Here is a 23,614-nt window from a genome sequence, read left to right on the forward strand (position 1 = left end):
TGGCCCGGATACAACTCCGCTGCCGCAGATCCCCAGGGGCTGAGGCGTAGGGACATCCAGCAGAGCCTGGATCCGCACACAAAGGCAAGCCCAGCTTTTCCTCAGAGTCTGTGTGCTCGGGCAGACCCCGGGGGAGGCACCAGGAGAAGGAGCCGGTCCCCGCCGCGGTGCCGCCTGGGGTCCCTGCTGCAGTGCTGCCTGGTGTCCCCAGGGTCCCCGCCATGTGCTGCCCGGGGTCTCCGCCACGTGCCGCCCAGGGTCCCCGCCATGTGCCGCCCGGGGTCTCCGCTGCGTGCTGCCCAGGGTCCCCAGGGTCTCCGCCACGTGCCGCCCGGGGCCCCCACCACGTGCCGCCCGGGGTCTCCGCTGCGTGCTGCCCAGGGTCCCCAGGGTCTCCGCCACGTGCCGCCCGGGGCCCCCACCACGTGCCACCCGGGGTCTCTGCCGCGTGCTGCCCAGGGTCCCCGCCACGTGCCACCCGGGGTCTCCACTGCGGTGCTGCACGGTGTCCCCAGGGTCCCCGCCATGTGCTGCCCAGGGTCTCCGCCACGTGCTGCCCAGGGTCCCCGCCACGTGCCACCCGGGGTCCCCGCCACGTGCCGCCTGGGGTCCCCGCCGTGTGCTGCCCAGGGTCCCCGCCATGTGCCACCCGGGGTCTCCACTGCGGTGCTGCCCGGTGTCCTCAGGGTCCCCGCCATGTGCTGCCTGGGGTCCCCGCCACGTGCCGCCTGGGGTACCCTCCATGTGCCGCCCGGGGCCCCCGCCGCGGTGCTGCCCAGAGGCGGCGGTCTTACCAGAAGGTCTGCTTGGCGGTCTGAATGACGCTCGCAGACGTCTCCACGTCTATGTAGTCGTAGTGCAGGGCCCCGGGGTCTGCCGGCGACCCTGTCTCTGCCAGCAAGATCCCGATCCATCTGCCCATGTCTTCGGAAGACGCCGCCTGAGGTGGAGACAGGAGCGCCTTACTTCACTGACACTGGACCTGCCGAGCCTGCCGGCAGAGACGCGAGCCACAGAGCGGAGGCGGAGCCCCGCGTGTGCAGAAGGCAGTGGGGTCCCTGCCTGAGTGCCAGGATCAGCGCTGCCCAACACCAACCTGACGCAGAGAGCACACAGCAGCGGCACAGGGGCACTAAGATCCGAGCCCCTAACGGCCTACCAGCCAGGCCGAGCAAAGGCGAATACGCGGTTAACTCCCTGCCTGTGGAGGGACCTCGTTAACACAGCGAGGCAATCTGCCCAGACAGCAGCCCCCAGGGAGGGGCAGCCCCCAGGGAGGGCCCCCGCGGCTGAAATGGTCACTCGAGCTGGCATTGGCCACTAACTGACTTGTAGACCAACTGTTGTTTCCAGGAGAAGTAATATTTTGAAATCACTGGGCTGCCTTTTTTTTTTTTTTTAAGATGTATTTATTTACTTGAAAGGCAGTTACAGAGACAGATATCTTCCACATACTGGTTCACTCCCCAAATGCCTACACAAGCCAGAGCTGAGCCAGACGGAAACCAGGAGCCAGGAGCTTCATCCAGGTCTCCCACGTGGGTGCAGAGGCCTAACCACTTGGGCCATCCTCCACTGCCTTCCCAGGCCATTAGCGGGGAGCTGGATCGGAAGTGGAGCAGCCGGGACTTGAACCAGCGCTGATACGGGATGCCGGTGTTGCAGATGGGGGCCTGACCTGCCACGCCACAATGCTGTCCCCACTGGGCCGCTTCTTAAGAGGCTCGGAATCCCCCTCCCCGAGTCTGATCTGCTGTTTGCAAGTCTGAAGCACACCCTCGAGATGATGGTGACGAAGTGTTTAAGTCGCCCGGTCCCGCCGGGAACAGCAGGACAGAGCAGAGTGACTCCAGTACGTGCCTGCAGGCAGCAAGAACCCCGTCAGCGTTTGTCACTCGGTCGGGGATCCGGGGCAGCAGTTAACACGCTGCCTGGGATGCCCACGTCTCACGCCAGAGGCCTGAGTTTGCACCCAATCCTGCTTCCTGCTGACTTGCACACGGGGAGGCAACATTCAAGGACTTAAGCGCTGGAGTCCTTGCTGCCCGTGTGGGAGATGCGGCGGTGGGAGACTGAGTCCCTGGCTCCGGTTTTGGTCTGGTCCAGCCTCAGGCGGGTGTTTGGGGAAGTGAACCAGTCAATGAAAAATCTCTGTGTCTGGGGCTGGGGCTGTGGCACAGTGGGTAAACGCTCTGGCCTGCAGTGCCGGCATCCCATATGGGTGCCGGTTCGAGACCCGGCTGCTCCACTTCTGATCCAGCTCTCTGCTGTGGCCTGGGAAAGCAGCAGAAGATGGCCCAAGTCCTTGGGCTCCTGCACCTGCATGGGAGACCCGGAAGAAGCTCCTGGCTCCTGGCTTTGGACTGGCCCAGCCCTGCTGTTGTAGCCATCTGGGGAGTGAACCAGTGGGTGAAAGATCTCTCTCTCTCTTTCTCTGTAACTCTGCCTCTCAAATAAATAAATAAATATTAAAAAAAAAAAAAAGGTTTGCTTGTGAGGATTTGAGACAGCTAAGACTGGTCTCTCAGGTAGGAACCCACAGCTGCAAAAGCAGCCAGCAGGGGGCGGCAGCCACCACGTCTGAGCTCCCTGCCTCAAGCCACTGGGTCGGGGAAGGAGATTCTGAGAACGGTTGTTTTCTGTGAAAACAGCCTCTGACACCAACTCCCAGCACAGAGTCCGAGAACTGGACTGTCTACCTGGGCTCCCTTAGCTGGACAAGGCTCCGGTCCCACAGGCATCGGACCGAGGCCCACATGGGTCTGCTGGGACCCCCCAGTCACTGCCCTGAGCGTAGCACGGGTGCACCTGCAGGGGCTCTGACATGGTGGGCCCGGGACGCCCCTCGCGCCTTCAGTCACCGCAAGCGAGGGGGGAGACGGGCAGAAATGCGGAATTTCCAACAAGACAGTGCGAGGGCTACTGGCTCAGCTGCCGTGTGCCGCGCTGGCGAGCGGGGCGTTCTGGGAAAGCGGCCGGCTGACCACAGACCACGCACGGCCGGGCGCTCACAGCCGAAGCTGCTCTTTGGTTTGTGGGTCACGGGGCTCACTGCCCTCTATCTTCAAGGTGGCCATCTGTGAAGAAGTCCAGAATATTCCACAGGACCTGTGAGAGCCACGTACTGCCATTCCAAAGGCAGCCCGCGCTCGGGGGGAGCGTTTCACTGGGAGTTCTGAAAGAAGTGATTTTCTGGGCACTTTCGAAACGCAGTCCACTGCATGGAGCCGTGTGTGCAGTGCCATTGCAGGCTCGCAGGGGGAATAAAGCAGCGCGCTCCCCACGTTGTTGGCGTCCCCCGGGAAGAGGAGGAGCAGGACTAACGTCTCCCCGCGTTGTCGGCGTCCCCCGGGAAGAGGAGGAGCAGGACTAACGTCTCCCCGCGTTGTCGGCGTCCCCCGGGAAGAGGAGAGCGGGACTAACGTCTCCCCGCGTTGTTGGCGTCCCCCGGGAAGAGGAGAGCGGGACTAACGTCTCCCCGCGTTGTTGGCGTCCCCCGGGAAGAGGAGAGCGGGACTAACGTCTCCCCGCGTTGTTGGCGTCCCCCGGGAAGAGAGCGGGACTAACGTCTCCCCGCGTTGTTGGCGTCCCCCGGGAAGAGGAGAGCAGGACTAACGTCTCCCCGCGTTGTTGTCCCCGGGGAAGAGGAGAGCAGGACTAACGTCTCCCCGCGTTGTTGGCGTCCCCCGGGAAGAGGAGAGCAGGACTAACGTCTCCCCGTGTTGTTGGCGTCCCCCGGGAAGAGGAGCAGGACTAACGTCTCCCCGCGTTGTTGGCGTCCCCCGGGAAGAGGAGAGCAGGACTAACGTCTCCCCGCGTTGTTGGCGTCCCCCGGGAAGAGGAGCAGGACTAACGTCTCCCCGCGTTGTTGGCGTCCCCCGGGAAGAGGAGAGCGGGACTAACGTCTCCCCGCGTTGTTGGCGTCCCCCGGGAAGAGGAGAGCGGGACTAACGTCTCCCCGCGTTGTTGGCGTCCCCCGGGAAGAGGAGAGCGGGACTAACGTCTCCCCGCGTTGTTGGCGTCCCCCGGGAAGAGGAGCACGGGACTAACGTCTCCCCGCGTTGTTGGCGTCCCCCGGGAAGAGGAGCAGGACTAACGTCTCCCCGCGTTGTTGTCCCCCGGGAAGAGGAGAGCAGGACTAACTGAGAGGAAGGGACCCAAGGGCGGCGCGGCCTCGGGGGCCTCGGTGCAGGGGTGGAGGGGAGTGCGTGCGCCCGCAGCAGGGCCCCTACCTCCAGCACGGCGACCTCCTGGCCGTTGCGGAGCAGGCGGAAGGTGAGCGGGTGCTTGGCGTCCAGGCCCGGGGTCACCTCGCAGCCGCGCAGGGGGATGGACGCGATGTGCGTCTTCAGGTCGGCCCTGTCCTTGTGCAGGACCAGCTTGCTGTCCCTCACGCGGCACCAGCGCTCCCGCCAGCGGCTGTTGGAGAGGACGTTCAGGTAGCCTGCAAGGACAAGGGTGCCGTCAGCCTCCCGGGAGGGACCCACCCGGGAAGGCAGCGCGGCCGCCAGAATCCGCCCACGGCCAGCTTTAGGGGCACGCGTGACCCCCGAGAGCTACGCGCCAGGTTTAGGGGCATGTGTGACCCCTGAGAGCCACATGGCCAGGTTTAGGGGCACGTGTGACCCCTGAGAGCCACGCGCCAGGTTTAGGGGCACGTGTGACCCCTGAGAGCCACGCGCCAGGTTTAGGGGCACGCGTGACCCCCGAGAGCTACGCGCCAGGTTTAGGGGCACGCGTGACCCCCAAGAGCTACGCGCCAGGTTTAGGGGCACGCGTGACCCCCAAGAGCTACGCGGCCAGGTTTAGGGGCACGCATGACCCCCGAGAGCTATGCGCCAGGTTTAGGGGCACGTGTGACCCCTGAGAGCCACGCGGCCAGGTTTAGGGGCACACGTGACCCCTGAGAGCCATGCGCCAGGTTTAGGAGCACGTGTGACCCCTGAGAGCCACGCGCCAGGTTTAGGGGCACGCGTGACCCCCGAGAGCTACGCGCCAGGTTTAGGGGCACACGTGACCCCTGAAAGCCACGCGCCAGGTTTAGGGGCACGCGTGACCCCCGAGAGCCACGTGGCCAGGTTTAGGGGCACGCGTGACCCCCGAGAGCCACGTGCCAGGTTTAGGGGCACGTGTGACCCCTGAGAGCCACGCGCCAGGTTTAGGGGCACGTGTGACCCCTGAGAGCCACGCGCCAGGTTTAGGGGCACGCGTGACCCCCGAGAGCTATGCGCCAGGTTTAGGGGCACGTGTGACCCCCGAGAGCTATGCGCCAGGTTTGGGGGCACGCGTGACCCCTGAGAGCCACGCGCCAGGTTTGGGGGCACGCGTACCCCCGAGAGCTATGCGCCAGGTTTAGGGGCACGTGTGACCCCCGAGAGCTATGCGCCAGGTTTGGGGGCACGCGTGACCCCTGAGAGCCACGCGCCAGGTTTAGGGGCACGCGTGATCCCCGAGAGCCACGCGCCAGGTTTAGGGGCACGCGTGACCCCCGAGAGCCACGCACCAGGTTTAGGGGCACGCGTGACCCCCGAGAGCCACGCGGCCAGGTTTAGGGGCACACGTGACCCCCGAGAGCCACGCGCCAGGTTTAGGGGCACGCGTGACCCCGAGAGCCACGCGGCCAGGTTTAGGGGCACGCGTGACCCCCGAGAGCCACGCGCCAGGTTTAGGGGCACGTGTGACCCCCGAGAGCCACGCGCCAGGTTTAGGGGCACGCGTGACCCCCGAGAGCCACGCGCCAGGTTTAGGGGCACGCGTGACCCCCGAGAGCCACGCGCCAGGTTTAGGGGCACGTGTGACCCCCGAGAGCCACGCGCCAGGTTTAGGGGCACGCGCAGAGACCCCGAGAGCTCCTGCTGTGCTGAAACACTGTTCAGGGGACAGCAGGAGCCCCGAGCAGAAAGGTGCTGAGAGCTGGTTTGGTGTCTGTGGGAACCCGGCGTTCGCCAGAGCACGGGGAACATCCCCCACCGGCCAGTGTCGGGTGGCGAGTGGGAAATGCGGCCATGACGGCCTGCAAATAAATGGGGACGGGGATGGCCGAGGCAGCTGCCGGCACAAGCAGGTGACGGTCAGCACAGGCGGGCGGGCTTGGACTTAGCGTCAGCAGAGAATACCACGTGCAGCCAGGATCCCCGCTGCGGGGCGGGGGGACGCCACGTGCTCCGGCCCCGGGGCCCACCCATGGCCCAAGGTGGAGTCAGGGCCTGCGTGTGCCTGGGGGACGCTGGCTGCCCAGGGAAGCTGCAAAGCGAGTCTAGCCCCGCGTCGGCTGCGCGGTGTCTCCCACACTGCCACGTGTGCAGAACCGCAACCCTCCACACAGGAACACCGACACCCTCGGTGTCACAAACACAAAATCCACCTTTTTCAGAAATGCCAAAGTATGAAAGACTTGCAACCCGTCTGTGGGGCCAGACACCTGCCGCGCCTCCTTGGAGGTTCAGAAATGGGTCACAGCACGGACCACGCCAACTGTCGGGTCCTCGCTCCCCGACTCCTGTCACTCGGCTGCTCTCACCCGCACCTGCACCCGCATCCCCGGGCCAAAGTGCTGTGGAAACAGGAAGTTCTCTCCACATCCCGGTGTTCCCAACGCCATCCCAAGGGCTCCACGTATGTCCAAAGGCTTACGGCCTATTAGCAACGAGCAAATGCTAGAGACCAGAAACAGGCTTGTCAGGACCCAGAGGCAGCCTTGTGGAGGATTTATAAATACTCCTCAAAGAATTGAATAGGCACACCCGTGTAGGGTCCTCATTTTTGCAACAGGTTTGCCACCAGCACACAGGGGTCATGAAAACCACTGCTCAAAGCCGCGTGGCACAGGAAAAGCCTCCCGTCGACACCGTCGTCCGACACGGGGCTCTGGGCAGCCCCCTGCCACTGGCCGTCTTGGCCACACGTGGGCTGGCACCCACAGAAGCACCCCTTGGCAGGGGGCTGCCGAGATGGGACAGGGCTCCTTCAGGTCCACCTGGGTCTTGGACACACTGAAGGCCAGGTGTGGGCGTGGCGTCACCTCGACATGGTGCTGTCTTGGACACCTGCGACCAGCAAGTAAGGGTGAGAACCACTCCTGCCCGGGACAGGCACCTCAGCAGAGGCTCCTCAGGCCGACTCTGTGGCCCTGACCGTGGCCGCTGCTGTCAGGGAGCGTGCAGCTGGGCTCTCCCAGGAAGGGCGGATCTGAGAGCACGCCCCTCCAGCTCCCAGCCACGGGGTGAGAACACATTGCTGCTGTTAACAGAATGGATTCCAGAGCCACCCCGCAGCCGTGAGACATATGCGGGAACCACTACGAAGGTCAGAACCTACACCAAGAAAACTGGCTACAGCCCTGACGACAGAAGTATCTGTGTCAGTTTCTGGTTGGCACGGTGACAGCAGGCTGGCGCCCAGTGCTCATACGACTTGGTTCAAGGGGTGGAAAGTCACTGGCCACGCTGGCCGTGCCATGGAAGCACACAGCTGGGCACCCTGCATGGCACCTCCTACCAAGCCATCCAGCTGACAAGCCTTTGTGTCTGCCCCCACTGGATGGCCGCAAGCTTGGTGGCCCTGGGCTCCGTCCCTGCGGGCCACGTGGACACTGCTGTTCTCCAACCTGGCACGAAGTCACGTCTGTTGACAGGCGCCAGGAAGCCTTGAGTGAAAGTCTTCCTGGGGACACCGTGCACTTCCACGTCAACCAGCTTATGTGTCTGTCAAAGACGTTCACTGTGGCAACGCTGCTCTCCCTGCTCAGGGTTCGGAGCCCCCCAGGCAGCCCAGTGCTGGCCCTGTCCCTGCTCTGGTCTGCCACGGAACGCGCACTGCCTGCAGGCCGGCTGAGCTGCAGGGCAAGACCGACGGTCACTCCGGCAGGAAGCTGGAAGATGGCCCCCATGACTGAAATCCGGTGATGCTGCCGTGGCTGGGAGGGTCCCTGGCCAAGCCCACGTGTGCTGAGAGCTTCTCTCAGGGTCCTGCCCTGTCTGTGACGTGAGACAGACGTCCTGTGTGGGTGTCTTCAAGGTGGGCAGCGCGGCACGGTCCCAGGCCTGCCCAGAAAGCTCCACGGATACCACCCCCAGTTCTTGCCACCCCAGTCTCGGTCAGTGGTGGGAGATGTTTCAGAATTGGCCATTTACGCTTGGGGGGGGGGGGGGGGGCAACGGAGAACACTACCAATGCGCTCCACAGCCTTCAGAAGGAAGCAATGTGTTTGCCGGGCCATCTGGGGAGGGGGATGTGTATGTGTGTGTGTGTGTGTGTGAGCTTTAAATGATGAGTTGGTAAAATCAGTAATTTTTAATGGAAACAACTTGATCAAAAATCTGTTGTAGAACTTGGAGACCCATTAAAAAATAAGGGAAAAAAAGCTCCAATTTTCATCTGTCTGCGTGTGATGTGATTCCTACTGATACTAAGGAGAAGGTCACACTGCCTCTCCCAGAACTAGAACTTTCCTTTGCGGCCCAGGAGCAAGGCCTTGGGCTCCAGGGCCTGTGACCTGGCGCCCTCTTGTGTTCAGAGGAGGAGCTGGATGGGACTGAAGTTCAGCACCTCACACTTCTGGGACAGGAGGGAGGTGGGCGTCACCTAGGGAGGGAGCGGGGAGGCCTCGCACCCACGGCCACGCAGCACGGCCGACCCCAAGCTCCCAGGAGGGTTCTGTTCTATGCAGCGCTGTCTGGAAATGACTTAGTTGGGATACATTTATTCCTTGGAAAGCAAGCTCTGCTTAAACACGTGGAGTCAGCTCTGGTTTCCGGCCTCTAAGGGACGGTCACCTGACCTATTTCCGGTGGCTCTGGCATCACCTCTCACAGCCAGCCGTGTGCAAAGCCTGCCTCTCCGGGCTCTCATGAATGACTGCCAGCTGCAAAATCAGTGCTAGGCGGAGACAGGATGACACAGACACAGAGACAGGACCGGGAGGCACGAGCCCTCAGGACAGGCAGGACAGGCAGGACCCCTTGGGACAGGCTGCTGGGGGACAGGACCGGCTGGCAGGACCCCTCAGGACAGGCAGGACCCCGCAGGACAGGCACGAGCCCTCAGGACAGGCTGCTGGGGGACAGGACTGGCACACAGGACCCCTCAGGACAGGCAGGACCCCACAGGACAGGCAGGACCCTGCAGGACAGGCTACTCGGGGGACAGACTGGCTGGCAGGACCCCACAGGACAGGCAGGACCCCTTGGGACAGGCTGCTGGGGGACAGGACCGGCTGGCAGGACCCCTCAGGACAGGCAGGACCCCGCAGGCCAGGCTGCTGGGGGACAGGACTGGCACACAGGACCCCTCAGGACAGGCTGCTCGGGGGACAGACCGGTCGGCAGGACCCCTTAGGACAGGCTGCTTGGGAGACAGACTGGCACACAGGACCCCTCAGGACAGGCAGGACCCCGCAGGTCAGGCTGCTGGGGGACAGGACCGGCTGGCAGGACCCCTTAGGACAGGCAGGACCCCGCAGGACAGGCAGGACCCCTCAGGACAGGCTGCTCGGGGGACAGACTGGCTGGCAGGACCCCACAGGACAGGCAGGACCCCACAGGCCAGGCTGCTGGGGGACAGGACCGGCATGCAGGACCCCTCAGGACAGGCAGGACCCCGCAGGACAGGCAGGACCCCTCAGGACAGGCTGCTGGGGGACAGACTGGCTGGCAGGAACCCTCAGGACAGGCTGCTGGGGGACAGGACCGGCACGCAGGACCCCTCAGGACAGGCAGGACCCCGCAGGACAGGCAGGACCCCTCAGGACAGGCTGCTGGGGGACAGGACTGGCACACAAGGACCCCTCAGGACAGGCAGGACCCCACAGGACAGGCTGCTCGGGGGACAGACTGGCTGGCAGGACCCCTCAGGACAGGCACGAGCCCTCAGGACAGGCTGCTGGGGGACAGGACCGGCTGGCAGGACCCCTCAGGACAGGCAGGACCCCGCAGGACAGGCAGGACCCCTCAGGACAGGCTGCTGGGGGACAGGACCGGCTGGCAGGACCCCTCAGGACAGGCAGGACCCCACAGGACAGGCAGGACCCCGCAGGCCTGGCTGCTGGGGGACAGACTGGCTGGCAGGACCCCTCAGGACAGGCTGCTCGGGGGACAGACTGGCTGGCAGGACCCCACAGTACAGGCAGGACCCCTCAGGACAGGCTGCTCGGGGGACAGACTGGCTGGCAGGACCCCGCAGGTCAGGCAGGACCCCACAGGACAGGCAGGACCCCTCAGGACAGGCAGGACCCCACAGGCCAGGCTGCTGGGGGACAGGACCGGCACGTAGGACCCCTCAGGACAGGCTGCTCGGGCAGAGCTGGCAATGGCTCACAAGCAGCACAGAGCCCCAGGTCACTGTGGAGGCCTGCTGTAGGTGGCGGCTGACGCACCCTCCGCTCCGCCCCGGGACACAGGGGCTCTGGGGTGGGCAGCAGCTGAGCTCTCAGTGTGGCCAGGGACGTGGGCATTCTCCCAGGGCTGCAGGAGGGGCAGAAGAACCTGAGCCTGGATCCCAACAGGGACCTAGAAGACAGCGAGCCTCGGACACGGGCGCAGAGCCCCGCCTTCCTGCAGAGGGCTTGGAATCACGTCAGGGAAGTGGGTGGCTCCAACGCAGACTTCAAAACTGAAGCCGGGGCGGCGGCTTGGCACAGCAGGTTAAGCTGCTGCCTGTGATGCCAGCATCCCATATGGGCGCTGGTTCGAGACCCGGCTGCTCCACTTCTGATCCAGCTCCCTGCTATGGCCTGGGAACGCAGTGGAAGATGACCCAGGTCCTGGGGCCCCTGCGCCCACGAGGGAGACCTGGAAGAAGCTCCTGGCTTCAGACTGGCCCAGCCCTGGCCGTTGTGGCCATTTGGGCAGTGAACCAGTGGATGGAAGACGTCTCCCTCTCTGTAACTCTACCTTAGGAAGGAAGGGAGAGAGGGAGAGGGAAAGCGAAGGAAAGGAAAACACACTGAATCCAGGGGAAGGCGTGTGTTGTCCCCAGGGCTCCCTGTGTACCCCTTCCGTGAGTGCGCGGGCAGCAGCGCCCAGCAGCCAGAGGAGGGGGAGCACAGACTTCCACGCCACTGCCTTCCCCCCACAGAATCCCGCCCAGCGCCACCAGACTCAATGAGCTCCCTGACACTTCCCCCACAAAAGGAGTGGCCTACTGGACACACTGACATTTTGTTTCAAGCATGACTTCATAGGACATTACCATATTTCAGTGCCTTCCCTGGGTTTATTTACTGTTTCAAGAAGGGAAAAATAATCGCCATGGGTAACAGACGTGTTTACATAAACAGGAAGCTCCACAGTCATAGGTCCACTGTCTCCTCTGTTCTCAGAAAGTGGTGGCCCCAAGTCGCGTGTTCCGGGCGGGGAGAAGGGAGAAGCCCGGCAGGACGGTGGCAGCCCCCCCGTGGGAACCTGCGGAGCGCGTCTGTGGACCACCTGCGGCCGGGGCGGGCCCAGATGATTCGATCCTCACAGTTCGGGGCCTCCCTCATCTGATTATTGCAGGGTGCTACTGTGTCTAAAAGGCTTGCCGGTTTCAGTTTAACGTTTTGAGGTTGTTTCTGCCCCAAGTTCTAAAGGAAGAACTCTGCTTCTGGCAGCACCATGGCAAGACTGCATGAAGTAGTTTACTCAGAGCTTTATATAAAATTAGCTTTACGGGCCTGAGATTAAACAAACAAACAATACGGGCGGAGGCAGAAGTGACAGGAGCCTCCCGCGGCCACTGCTCCGGGTGCCCGGCGTCTGGGCTCGGGGCCAGGTGGCTCTTGAATGCAGGCAGGGCAGTGTTTCAGAAGTGGGGCCAAGTTTCCACTGTCTTAGGAAGGCACGGATCGGGCCTGCCTGAGAGGCGACTGCGCCTCGGGCACTTGTGGCCCAAACGCGCCGCACTCCTGAGAGGCATCCGACCCCCTCAGCCAGCACTCGTTTCCACCTGCTGAGAGCGCGCGGCCTGAGAAAGGGCTCCCCGGGAAGCAGCACTGGGAGACACGGCATGTCAAGGCGCTGCCAGCGGCCATGGCGGTCTGTGTCCCCACGGGCTCAGGCCGAGGAGCTGGCACAGCAACGCTGGGCACGGGGGCCTCGTGCTGAGGATACACCCTCCCTCCTTCCCTGCTCTGGGGCGCAGGTGGACACGACGCAGAGTGAGAAGTGCAACTGTCCTGTGTGGCCCGGGATCCTGGCGCTGAATGCTCCCGGAGGCCCCAGAACCTGGCAGGCAGAGGCCTGGAAACACCTGCCTGGTCCTGAAGACGCGGCACAGGCCACCACCTCGTCTCGCACCCGTCCCAGCCTCCACAGCTCTCATCACCTGTGCTGCTCACGTGGCCCTGTGCTCACGTGGCCCTGGGTGGGGCTCACATCCATTTTCTAAGAAGTCACAGGGCAGTGTTTGGTACAGTTAAAGACTGCTTGGGACAACCATGTCCCCCGTGAGAGTGCCTGGCTCGAGTCCGGCCACTCTTCCAGTCCCAGCTGCCTGTTAATGCATACCCTGGGAGGCCCAGTGTCGGGGTTCCTGCCACCCACATGAGACCAGGATTGAGTTCTGGGTTCTGACTTTGGCTTGGTCCAGCCCTGGCTGTTGCAGACGTTTGGAGAGTGAACCGATGAATGGAAGATAGCTCTCTCCCTTTTTCTCTCTTTCAAATAAATACAAACAAATCAATCACTAAGTGTTTTGTTTTGTTTTTTTTTTTAAAGCATGTTAGATGAGCAAATGGGTGAAAACAGTGACTACTAACGGCATATTATGAGCCAGGCACGGAGCTCAGCGCTCTTCAGTGTCTAAGGAAGCCAAGGCGCCTAAGTATGGAGCCCATCACACAGACGCGGAAGCTGGGGCCCCGTGACAGCATGTGAAGTGTGCCAGGGACTCACTGGCTGCTGAGCCCTGGTGCCCGCTGGACGCTGGGGATCTGAAAGGTGAGCACCTCAGCCCCAGCTCCCACACAGCCAGAGCCCGGAGCTGGGCCGCAGCACAGGGGCTGTCAGCACAGTGACACGGTTAGTCCAGGACCCCAACCCCCTCTGCTGGCCGAGAGGGACACAAAGAAGAAACAGATGGGAACAGAGCTGTGGAAGAGCAAAGAACTGGACACCAGTCTGGGACCCGCAAGGCGGGAGGAGGGCAGGTCCACGAGACACTTTTTACCTGTCAGAGCTTACCGTCTACCTGGCGGGTGCGATCTAGCTCAACCTAGGCTGAACACTACACTCAGTGGGCTGCAGAAGAGGCAGGGACCCGGAACAAGGGGCAGCCACAGCCCCCTGTGGGCCTGCTCAGCCAGGCCGGGGCTCCGCGAATCCTGCAGCCACGGCATTTCTATGGTGCACCCAGGGCTCGGGTGGTCAGATGACCACGCTGCACTGGCGGGCCAGGGCGCGCACTGTTCTCAGTGGCTCCCAGGAGGCGTTCCTGCCCACTCTGCTGTACTGCCCCGGGGCCCCCACAGCTGTGCACTCACTCCCTGCAGAGACCCTGCGCGGCAGGACGGCCTCCCAGGGGACCCACAGCTGCGCACTCACTCCCTGCAGAGACCCTGCGCGGCAGGACGGCCTCCCAGGGGACCCACAGCTGCGCACTCACTCCCTGCAGAGACCCTGCGCGGCAGGACGGGCTCCCAGGGGACCCACAGCTGCGCACTCACTCCCTGCAGAGACCCTGCGCGGCAGGACGGCCTCCCAGGGGACCCACAGCTGCGCACTCACTCCCTGCAGAGACCCTGCGCGGCAGGACGGCCTCCCAGGGGACCCACAGCTGCGCACTCACTCCCTGCAGAGACCCTGCACGGCAGGGACGGGCTCCCAGGGGACCCACAGCTGTGCACTCACTCCCTGTAGAGACCCTGCGCGGCAGGACGGGCTCCCAGGGGACCCACAGCTGCGCACTCACTCCCTGTAGAGACCCTGCTCGGCAGGCATGGGCTCCCAGGGGACCCACAGCTGTGCACTCACTCCCTATAGAGACCCTGCGCGGCAGGACGGCCTCCCAGGGGACCCACAGCTGTGCACTCACTCCCTGTAGAGACCCTGCGCGGCAGGACGGGCTCCCAGGGGACCCACAGCTGCGCACTCACTCCCTGCAGAGACCCTGCTCGGCAGGCACGGGCTCCCAGGGGACCCACAGCTGTGCACTCACTCCCTGTAGAGACCCTGCGCGGCAGGGACGGCCTCCCAGGGGACCCACAGCTGTGCACTCACTCCCTGCAGAGACCCTGCGCGGCAGGACGGGCTCCCAGGGGACCCACAGCTGTGCACTCACTCCCTGCAGAGACCCTGCGCGGCAGGGACGGCCTCCCAGGGGCCCCACAGCTGTGCACTCACTCCCTGTAGAGACCCTGCTCGGCAGGACGGGCTCCCGGGCCTCTATCCAGGCCCTGCAGGTGCACTAACGAAACGGTCACTGCTCGCCTTTACTTTCCTGAGTCTCCGCTCTCCTCCCGCCCCAGCAAGGACCTGGATGAGTTTTAACATCCTGTGTGCACTCTGACCTCAGAATCAGCCCTTAAGGCATTCTGGTCTGGCTGAGAAGCCCATGAGAGCATCTCAGGCATGGAAAGCCAAGACACTGTGGCAAAAAATGACCTACATGAAAGAACTCTGCGAGTGAGACCCCAGCAGAAAGAAGGGGCCATCAAGGAAGGAGGGACCTTTCTCTGCAGGGAGGAGAGAACTACTTTGCTTATGGCCCTGTCTAAATACTGCTGGAGTTTGTGGACTCAAAAGGCTTCCATAGCCTAGGCAGCTCATGTCAAGAGCCTCGGGTGGTCACTGACATCACACATAAAGAGTGTTAATTGTTAAATTAACAACAGGAGTCACTGTGCATTTATTTCCCATGCAGGACCTCTGTCCCCGGTGAGTTTGTATTATGAGAATTAACTGCAAAACTTGTTCTCAAACATTGTGTGTGTGTGGGTGCAAACTGTTGAGATCTTTACTTAGTACAGAGTTGGTCTTCTGTGTATAAAGTTAATTGAAAATGGGTCTTAAGGGAGAATGGGACTAGGAGTGGGAGAGGGAGGAGGTGGGGTGTGGTGGGAAGAATCACCACATTACTGAGGTTGTACTTAGGAAATCTGGACTCCTTAAACAGAAGGTTTCTTTGGGGAAAAAGAAAGACCTAGTGCACAGAGGAGGCTCTGCTGACAGGCGGAGAGACGAGGCCAGCACGCACGGTGATGAGAGCCACGGAGACCCCGCTCCCGCGCTGGCCCACGCAGACGCCCCACGGAGACCCCGCTCCCGCGCCGGCCCACGCAGACGCCCCACGGAGACCCCGCTCCCGCGCCGGCCCACGCAGACGCCCCACGGAGACCCCGCTCCCGCGCCGGCCCACGCAGACGCCCCACGGAGACCCCGCTCCCGCGCCGGCCCACGCAGACGCCCCACGGAGACCCCGCTCCCGCGCCGGCCCACGCAGACGCCCCACGGAGACCCCGCTCCCGCGCCGGCCCACGCAGACGCCCCACGGAGACCCCGCTCCCGCGCCGGCCCACGCAGACGCCCCACGGAGACCCCGTTCCCGCGCCGGCCCACGCAGACGCCCCACGGAGACCCCGCTCCCGCGCTGGCCCACGCAGACGCCCCGCCAGCTGTCAAGGTGCCAGGGCTGCCACGGCGAGCACTCGGGTGGTCAGCAGAGCTGGGCTGGGAGCTGTGTGACCCGAGCAAGCCAGGGGTCCTCTCCAGATTCAGGGCCTCACTGGGGAAGGGGCGTTTCTGGATTCCTGCCACATTAAGGTTTAGCTGTGTCTAGGAAGGAATTTCTGCTTTCCCTACTGACCTTCAGCAGTGCAGAAAGGTGCTGCGGCGCAGTGGGCAAAGCCAGTCTACTGACAAAGCTCACGCGCTACCCATGACGTCACACGCCTATCCCACTCCACTCCGTACACTTGGACAATCTGGTTTCTAGCCTAGTGGGAAAAAAGAACAGATCTGAAAAATAGGTTCCATCACCACCAGCAAGAAGAGGACCAGAATTAAAAACTAAACACAGAGGAAGCCATGACAGTCACATTCTAACCACATCTGCTGGGACCGGTGCTGTGCTGGAATACGTTAAGCTGCCGGCCCGTGACCCCGGCATCCATTTGGGCACTGGTTGAGTCCTGGCTGCTCCACTTCTAATCCAGCTCCCTGCTAGTGTGCCTGGGAAAGCAGCGGAGGATGGTCTAAGTGTTTGGGCCCCAGCACCCACATGGGAGACCCAGAAGAAGCACCTGGCTCCTGGCTCAGATCAGCCCAGCTCCAGCCACTGTAGCCAACTTGGGAGTGAACCAGAGGATGGAAGGTCTCGCTGTCTCTCCCTCTCTCTAGGTAACTCTTAGCTAGGAAGCTGGACGTTAGCCTGCGTGTGTAAGAAAGGGGCCCGAGGGAAACTGAGCCTGTACAGCTCAGCTGGGAAGCACCCAGGTCTCACACGGCACAGTCCTGCCCGGCCCTGATGACCGTCCAGGGGTCTCAGCCGCCCCAGGAGCGTCCTCCCTGCTCCCAGGTCTCACACGGCACAGTCCTGCCCGGCCCTGATGACCGTCCAGGGGTCTCAGCCACCCCAGGGGCGTCCTCTCTGCTCCCAGGTCTCACACTCTGAAGTCCTGCCCGGCCCTGATGACCGTCCAGGGGTCTCAGCCGCCCCAGGAGCATCCTCTCTGCTCAGCACCACGTGGGGTCCCGGCCTGACACCCCCGAGCAGGGACACCTGCCCAGCCTTCCTCCCAGGCAGGCGTCCTGGGGGAGGCTCCTCTGCCTGTGCCAGGCGGGCCCCAGTCTGCCAGCGTCGAGTAACGAGCCCCTGGGAGGAATTTCACCCACTGCACACGCAGCGACCCGCGTCCTGGAGGAGGGGAGGAGGAGGACGGGGCGGGGCGGGGAAGAACGGCAGAAGAACTGGACCCCTTTCCCTCACAAGCCCCACCCTGAACACAGACTGCGCAGGCTCAGTTCCCCGCTCTCTGCTGAGCCGCCGGCCTGGCCCGCCAGGTGCAGTCGCTCCGTTTACCCACCTGACCTTGCTCCCCCCAGGCTGAGTGACCAGGCATGCGCTCGCTCGCTCGCTCTCTCTCTCGGATTCTGTCCCATTGGTTCTGATGGGCGCCCGGCCCCAGTAAACCTCGCCACCTTGCTGACCACTGCTCACTGTGTCATGTCTGAATTCTTTCTTGCACAAGGACAGGAACCTACCACCCATTTCTGCTAATAACTCTACCTTTCAAATAAATAAATAAATTTTTAAATAGGAAAAAACTAAAAATGTGGGTTGTTTTTGGCTGGATAACTCTTTCCATCTCTCGACGCTAACTCCTTGCTCACCCAGGGCTGGAGTAAGAGGGGACAATCACATGGCCACGAGCTCCAGGAAAGGCACCGTGGCGGCAGTGACTCCGCTGCCCCCTCTGTGACAGCGCCGTGTCACCTGCCTATGCTTCAGCTCTGGGAGGGCTCAGGAGGTGGTGAAAACGACGTGAGTGACAGCTGGCCCGCCTCTGTGGGCCTCAGGACCCGCCAGGCTCCGAAACCACGGTCCCCTGTCGTGCCACCAGTCTTCCCGCCGCACTCTCCCCAGGCGGCCCCTCGGACTGGGACAGGTCCTCCCCGAGAGGCCACCTGTGACCACACGACACCTTCACTCCTGTCCCCAGACCACCCTCCCATGTCTTCCCTAAGTGGGTAGCAGGCGGCGCCCTTGAGCCACAACTACAAAACCCAGGAGGAAGCTGAGAGCACGCCTGGTCTTCCCTGCAGGACGCAGCACGAGGCTCGGCTCCTGGCTCCTCTGACGTTCGGCACAGACCCCAGCCCCTGGGACTGTCCCCCGCGCCAGCCCTTCCAGCATGAGCTCACATCTCTGTGGGTACCGCCCACTCCATGCACTCGGGGCAGCCCCCAAATAAAACCCGCCACCCTGGACAGCGGGGACACTTGGGGAGGGCAGAAAGAACGACATACAAAGGAAAGGAGTGAAGGGCTCACACGGAGGGAAGCTGGGTGTGCGACACAACAACCTGCCCACGTTCTGGAGATGGCCGATGCTCGTGGCTTGGGCGCACTACGTTTCCCTCTTATTAGCAACGCTGCACGGTTCTCCCACTCTTCAGAGGCCGCCCCAGCCGCCCCCCCGGTCCAGCTCTTCTCCCTGTTGCCCCTCACCCCCTTCTGCTTTTCCCTCTTGGGCCTGACCAGACAGACTGACAATCAGACAGGCTCATTTCTGTGTTACTGGTTTGCACCTGGACTGGACGCCATGAGGACGGGGCTGTTGGGGTCCCCGGTCCCTGACCAACAGTGGCTGCTGGAGACGAGGGAAGGTGACCGCCAGTGGGGCCAGATTGGAAGCTGAAGTCCGAGAACCTCGCACTGTAACAAAGCTTCCTCCTTCTCTCGGCCCCAGGGAAAGAAGCGCTCTCAAGTCCTGCATGTTTGGCCTTTGCGCTCCTCCCTTGGTCACCAGCGCGCATGTACTGGTCTGGTTTAAAAATATTCACGAGGAGTTTGAGAGGGCTTCGCAGGATCTGAGAGCGCATTTCCCTTTAAAATCTTGGAGAAACCTCCGAGATCACCGCCACGCCCCGCCAAGTCTTCTGCTGATGGGGGGGGGGGGGGGGGGCGTGAGGCGATTCCCAGGGGACGGTCACCAGGAGTGCGGGAGCTCAGTGCCCAGCCCAGGCTGCGCCCGACAGCCGCGTAACTGCACCGGAGGGCGAGCGCCCTGGGGTGCAGGCCCCGACCCTGGCCGAGGCGCAGCTTACCGCACGTGGGCACGTCCTCCTCCGCCGATGAGGTCTGCTCGTCCGTGGATGGCTTTTTCTTTCCCAAACCGATGATCTTGGTGATTTTCTTCCCAGTGACTTTGGACACAGTTCCCTTGGCCTCTGACTTGGCACTTTTCTTCCTCTTCACTGTCAACAACGGTCACAAAGCATGTTTCATTGTACACGTGAACCAGAAAACATAAAGCAGAAGTCACAACCCACTTCTTTCTCCCCATGTTTACGTGGCGAGCACCTGCTGTGTGGCAGCTGCTCTCAGGATTCGAGAACCGTCAGATACACAAGGACAGCAAATGGCGGTGAACAGCTCGTGGGGATCGAGAACAGGGTCTGGGGGGAGCGGCCTCGCGGTCAGAGACGGGGGGGGGGGAGCAGCCTCGCGGTCAGAGACTGGGGGGAGCAGCCTCGCGGTCAGAGACTGGGGGGAGCGGCCTCGCGGTCAGAGACTGGGGGGGGGGGGAGCGGCCTCGCGGTCAGAGACTGGGGGGAGCGGCCTCGCGGACAGAGAAAGCCTGTCTGGGGCTGGGAGGCGCGGAGAGCTCGGTCACAGAGAGCCCGCCTGCCAATCTCACGGAGGAGCGTCCGGGCAAGACTGGCACCAGCTGACGCACCGGCTGGTGGACAAGGCCCGAGGGGTCTGAGGGCCAACAAACGCCAGTCCAGCCGCAGCCTGGCTGGCAGAGCCCCTCCCCTCCCGGAACCTCCTCGGCCACCTGCTGGCCTTCCCAGAGCTCTCAGACCGGCCGCCCACCTCCAGCCCGCTCTGCTGTTTGTCCTGGACAGAGGCCAGCTAGGAACTGTCAGTGCATAAATTCATGAGGATCTTGCGTAAAAGTGGTTCCCTCCATTTCAGTGTCCCGCGGTGGGGGCGGGGGGACAGCCCCCTCCCTGTGTGCACTCTGCCACCCCCCACTCAGCGAGGCCTGTGCGCTGCTTTCACCCGTCCATGTCCAAGGCAGGCGGTGCTGACAGCTGAACACCAGCTCGCCAAGCCTCAGGGCAAACGCCGCGTCAGAGCGAACAGACGTGGTGTTGGTGGCCCGACCCCCAGCGTGGCTGTGTGTGGGGAGGGGACCTCTAAGTGGACAACCAAGGTGGGACGAGCGTGTTGGGCGAGGGTCCCTGCAGGAGGAGGGGACACACGCACGGAAGACAGGCGCACGAGGGCTCAGGGACAAGGCAGCCGTCTGCAAGCCAGGGAGCGAGGCCGCGCTGGGAGCCAACCCCGACGGCGCCTCCCTGGGACGTCCAGCCTCCGGATCCGTGAGGAGCACCGCCTGTGGTTCCACTGGGCAGCCTCCCCGGGACGTCCAGCCTCCGGACCTGTGAGGAGCACCGCCTGTGGTTCCACCGGGCGGCCCGTGCTGTCCTGTTACAGCTGCACCAGCACAGGAACCAGCACAGCCCCGCACTCCGTGTTACTTCCGATGGTCCGGACGAAGGCCTCAAGTCCGACAAGGACACAGGAAGTCCACTCCGCCCTCCCCTCCTGTAACACACGGAGCGCCCCTCTCAGCCCCAGAGTCCAAAGGCACGGCTCCTCCTTGTCACCATCAGACAGGTCTGCAGTCGGCATGGCCGGGCAGCTGTGGCTTTGGCTTGACCACACCAGGTGCAAAGGGACAGACCCGCGTGGCCGCGTCCAGAGACCCCGAGGACAAGCTTTCCCACGGAACCTGCCCCAGCGCGGCTTCACAGAGAGGCGGCTGCTGGCAGAGGACAGTGGAGAGCCAGGAGGGCGCCCGGGGGCAGCGGCCACCCTTGCCTCGCCCACAGGGCCTTCAGATTCCCCCTCGCCGCTGAACTGCTCCTGCCAGGAACGTGCTGGTGGACCCCGGCCACCAGGGGCTGAGAGGAGAGGCAATGCTTTGCAGCCTGAACACCCACTGGTTAACTTTCTTGCAAAAGCAGAAGTTAGGTCACGCGTGGAAGAAAAAGCTAAATACGCAGGAACACGAGAAGGAAACCATCCAGGACGCCGTGACGCTGCTTCTCAATGGGAGGCAGAGTGCAGCAGGTGCGAGGGGGTCGGGGCGCAAACCCACAGACTCCCCGGAGTCAGAGCGTGCGAGAGCCCAGACGACACGGCTGGGCGCCGGCAGCTAGACCGCCGAAGTGAGGCTGCCTCGGCGTCTGCCAGTCATCCACACCAGGGCCCTGACAGGTCCTGGGACCCCACAGGCGCCGTGCTATCCAGGCTGCTGGGAGGAAGCACGCGCACCCACTCGCCCCCAGCAAATGCTCCCACGCACGGGCCCTCAGCTCCTGGGCCTCACGGCAGCTGCAGCATCCACAGGCCATTCCCTCGTGCGCCAAAACGCACGCTGCTCTGGCTCGCAAACGCCAGGGATCCCACCCAGGGAAAGAGGGCGTGAGGGTCAGAGCTGCTCCCTGCGGTGCGGACCACACGGAGGACAGGGACCCCGCCCTCAGCTGAGGCTCTCACGAGGGGGAGGCTGTGAGGTGCAGCACTGTCTCTGGTCTGCAGACAGCACCGTGACGCCCCCTGGCTGTGGCAGAGGCGGCTTCATTGTAATCTCTCGACTGCAGACTGGCCAAGTGTGAGCAGCCGGGGTGAAACCACACAGCAGGCGGGTGCACGGAGCCTTCCGCCGTGACTGTGCCTATACCCGAAGTCCACGCCACGGAAGGGCTAACGTTTGAACCGAGGTCACCGTCTAATTCCGAAGAACAGAAGGTGGCTCTCATGTGTATAAAACACGCCTGACTCAGTACACACAGTGTGTAAAAACACGCCTGACCCAGTACACACAGTGTGTAAAAACACGCCTGACAGGGACTCACACCCAGTACACACAGTGTGTATAAAACACGCCTGACAGGGACTCACACCCAGTACACACAGTGTGTATAAAACACGCCTGACAGGGACTCACACCCAGTACACACAGTGTGTATAAAACACGCCTGACAGGGACTCACACCCAGTACACACAGTGTGTATAAAACACGCCTGACAGGGACTCACACCCAGTACACACAGTATGTATAAAACACGCCTGACAGGGACTCACACCCAGTACACAGTGTGTATAAAACACGCCTGACAGGGACTCACACCCAGTACACAGTGTGTATAAAACACGCCTGACAGGGACTCACACCCAGTACACACAGTGTGTATAAAACACGCCTGACAGGGACTCACACCCAGTACACACAGTATGTATAAAACACGCCTGACAGGGACTCACACCCAGTACACACAGTGTGTATAAAACACGCCTGACAGGGACTCACACCCAGTACACAGTGTGTATAAAACACGCCTGACAGGGACTCACACCCAGTACACAGTGTGTATAAAACACACCTGACAGGGGACTCACACCCAGTACACACAGTGTGTATAAAACACACCTGACAGGGGACTCACACCCAGTACACACAGTATGTATAAAACACGCCTGACAGGGACTCACACCCAGTACACACAGTATGTATAAAACACGCCTGACAGGGACTCACACCCAGTACACAGTGTGTATAAAACACGCCTGACAGGGACTCACACCCAGTACACAGTGTGTATAAAACATGCCTGACAGGGACTCACACCCAGTACACAGTGTGTATAAAACACGCCTGACAGGGACTCACACCCAGTACACAGTGTGTATAAAACACGCCTGACAGGGACTCACACCCAGTACACACAGTGTGTATAAAACACGCCTGACAGGGACTCACACCCAGTACACACAGTGTGTATAAAACACGCCTGACAGGGACTCACACCCAGTACACACAGTGTGTATAAAACACACCTGACAGGGGACTCACACCCAGTACACAGAGTGTGTATAAAACAGTGACCGTGTGTCCCTGTCAGTGTGATCTATGACATCACCTGTGCATCCCAATCAGTGTGATCTGTGACAGCGCCCCTGCGTCCCTGTCAGCGTGATCTGTGACAGCGCCCCTGCGTCCCTGTCAGTCTGATCTGTGACAGCGCCCCTGCGTCCCTGTCAGTCTGATCTATGACATCACCTGTGCATCCCTGTCAGTGTGATCTGTGACAGCGCCCCTGCGTCCCTGTCAGTGTGGTCTGTGACAGCGCCCCCTCCGTCCCTGTCAGTCTGATCTGTGACAGCGCCCCTGCGTCCCTGTCAGTGTGATCTGTGACAGCGCCCCTGCGTCCCTGTCAGTGTGATCTGTGACAGCGCCCCCTCCGTCCCTGTCAGTGTAACGCATGATAGTGGCTCCACTCTGTGCTTCTGTGGTATACGAGGACACTCACATCTCCAAAGCTCCAGGGCGGGCTCACAGGTCCGACTCCCAGGCCCGGGTGTGACTGTGTTCACACAAGCCGGCACGTCAGAGCTCACCCTGCTCACAGGCCCCACTCCCAGGCCCCGTGTGACTGTGTTCACACAAGCCGGCCGTCAGAACTCACCCTGCTCACAGGCCCCACTCCCAGGCCCCGTGTGACTGTGTTCACACAAGCCGGCCGTCAGAGCTCACCCTGCTCACATGTCCCACTCCCAGGCCCCGGTGTGACTGTGTTCACACAAGCCGGCCGTCAGAGCTCACCCTGCTCACAGTCCCACTCCCAGGCCCCGTGTGACTGTTCACACAAGCCGGCCGTCAGAACTCACCCTGCTCACAGTCCCACTCCCAGGCCCCGGTGTGACTGTTCACACAAGCCGGCCGTCAGAACTCACCCTGCTCACAGGCCCCCCTCCCAGGCCCCGTGTGACTGTGTTCACACAAGCCGGCCGTCAGAACTCACCCTGCTCACAGTCCCACTCCCAGGCCCCGGTGTGACTGTTCACACAAGCCGGCCGTCAGAACTCACCCTGCTCACAGGCCCCACTCCCAGGCCCCGGTGTG

The 23,614-nt window shown here is 62.4% G+C and overlaps 1 protein-coding gene across 8 annotated transcripts in view; it reads right to left on the reverse strand.

Moving 5' to 3' along the window:
* Nucleotides 1–23,614, reverse strand: part of AFAP1 (actin filament associated protein 1) — a 183,215-nt gene that overhangs the window by 33,878 nt on the left and 125,723 nt on the right. For all 8 annotated transcript variants that reach the window (XR_009868165.1, XR_009868162.1, XR_009868164.1 and 5 more), the window contains exons 9-11: nucleotides 18,740–18,889; nucleotides 4,233–4,444; nucleotides 795–940 (exon numbers count right to left, since the gene is read on the reverse strand). Coding sequence is in view for 4 of the 8 variants with exons in the window: in XM_062212641.1 (XP_062068625.1) it covers nucleotides 795–940; nucleotides 4,233–4,444; nucleotides 18,740–18,889 (508 nt within the window). In the remaining 4 variants the exon portion in view is untranslated. The remainder of the gene's footprint in view (nucleotides 1–794; nucleotides 941–4,232; nucleotides 4,445–18,739; nucleotides 18,890–23,614) is intronic.

The sequence above is a fragment of the Lepus europaeus genome, chromosome 16 (assembly GCF_033115175.1).
Source record: "Lepus europaeus isolate LE1 chromosome 16, mLepTim1.pri, whole genome shotgun sequence".
In the NCBI taxonomy this organism is placed as follows: Eukaryota; Metazoa; Chordata; class Mammalia; order Lagomorpha; family Leporidae; genus Lepus; species Lepus europaeus.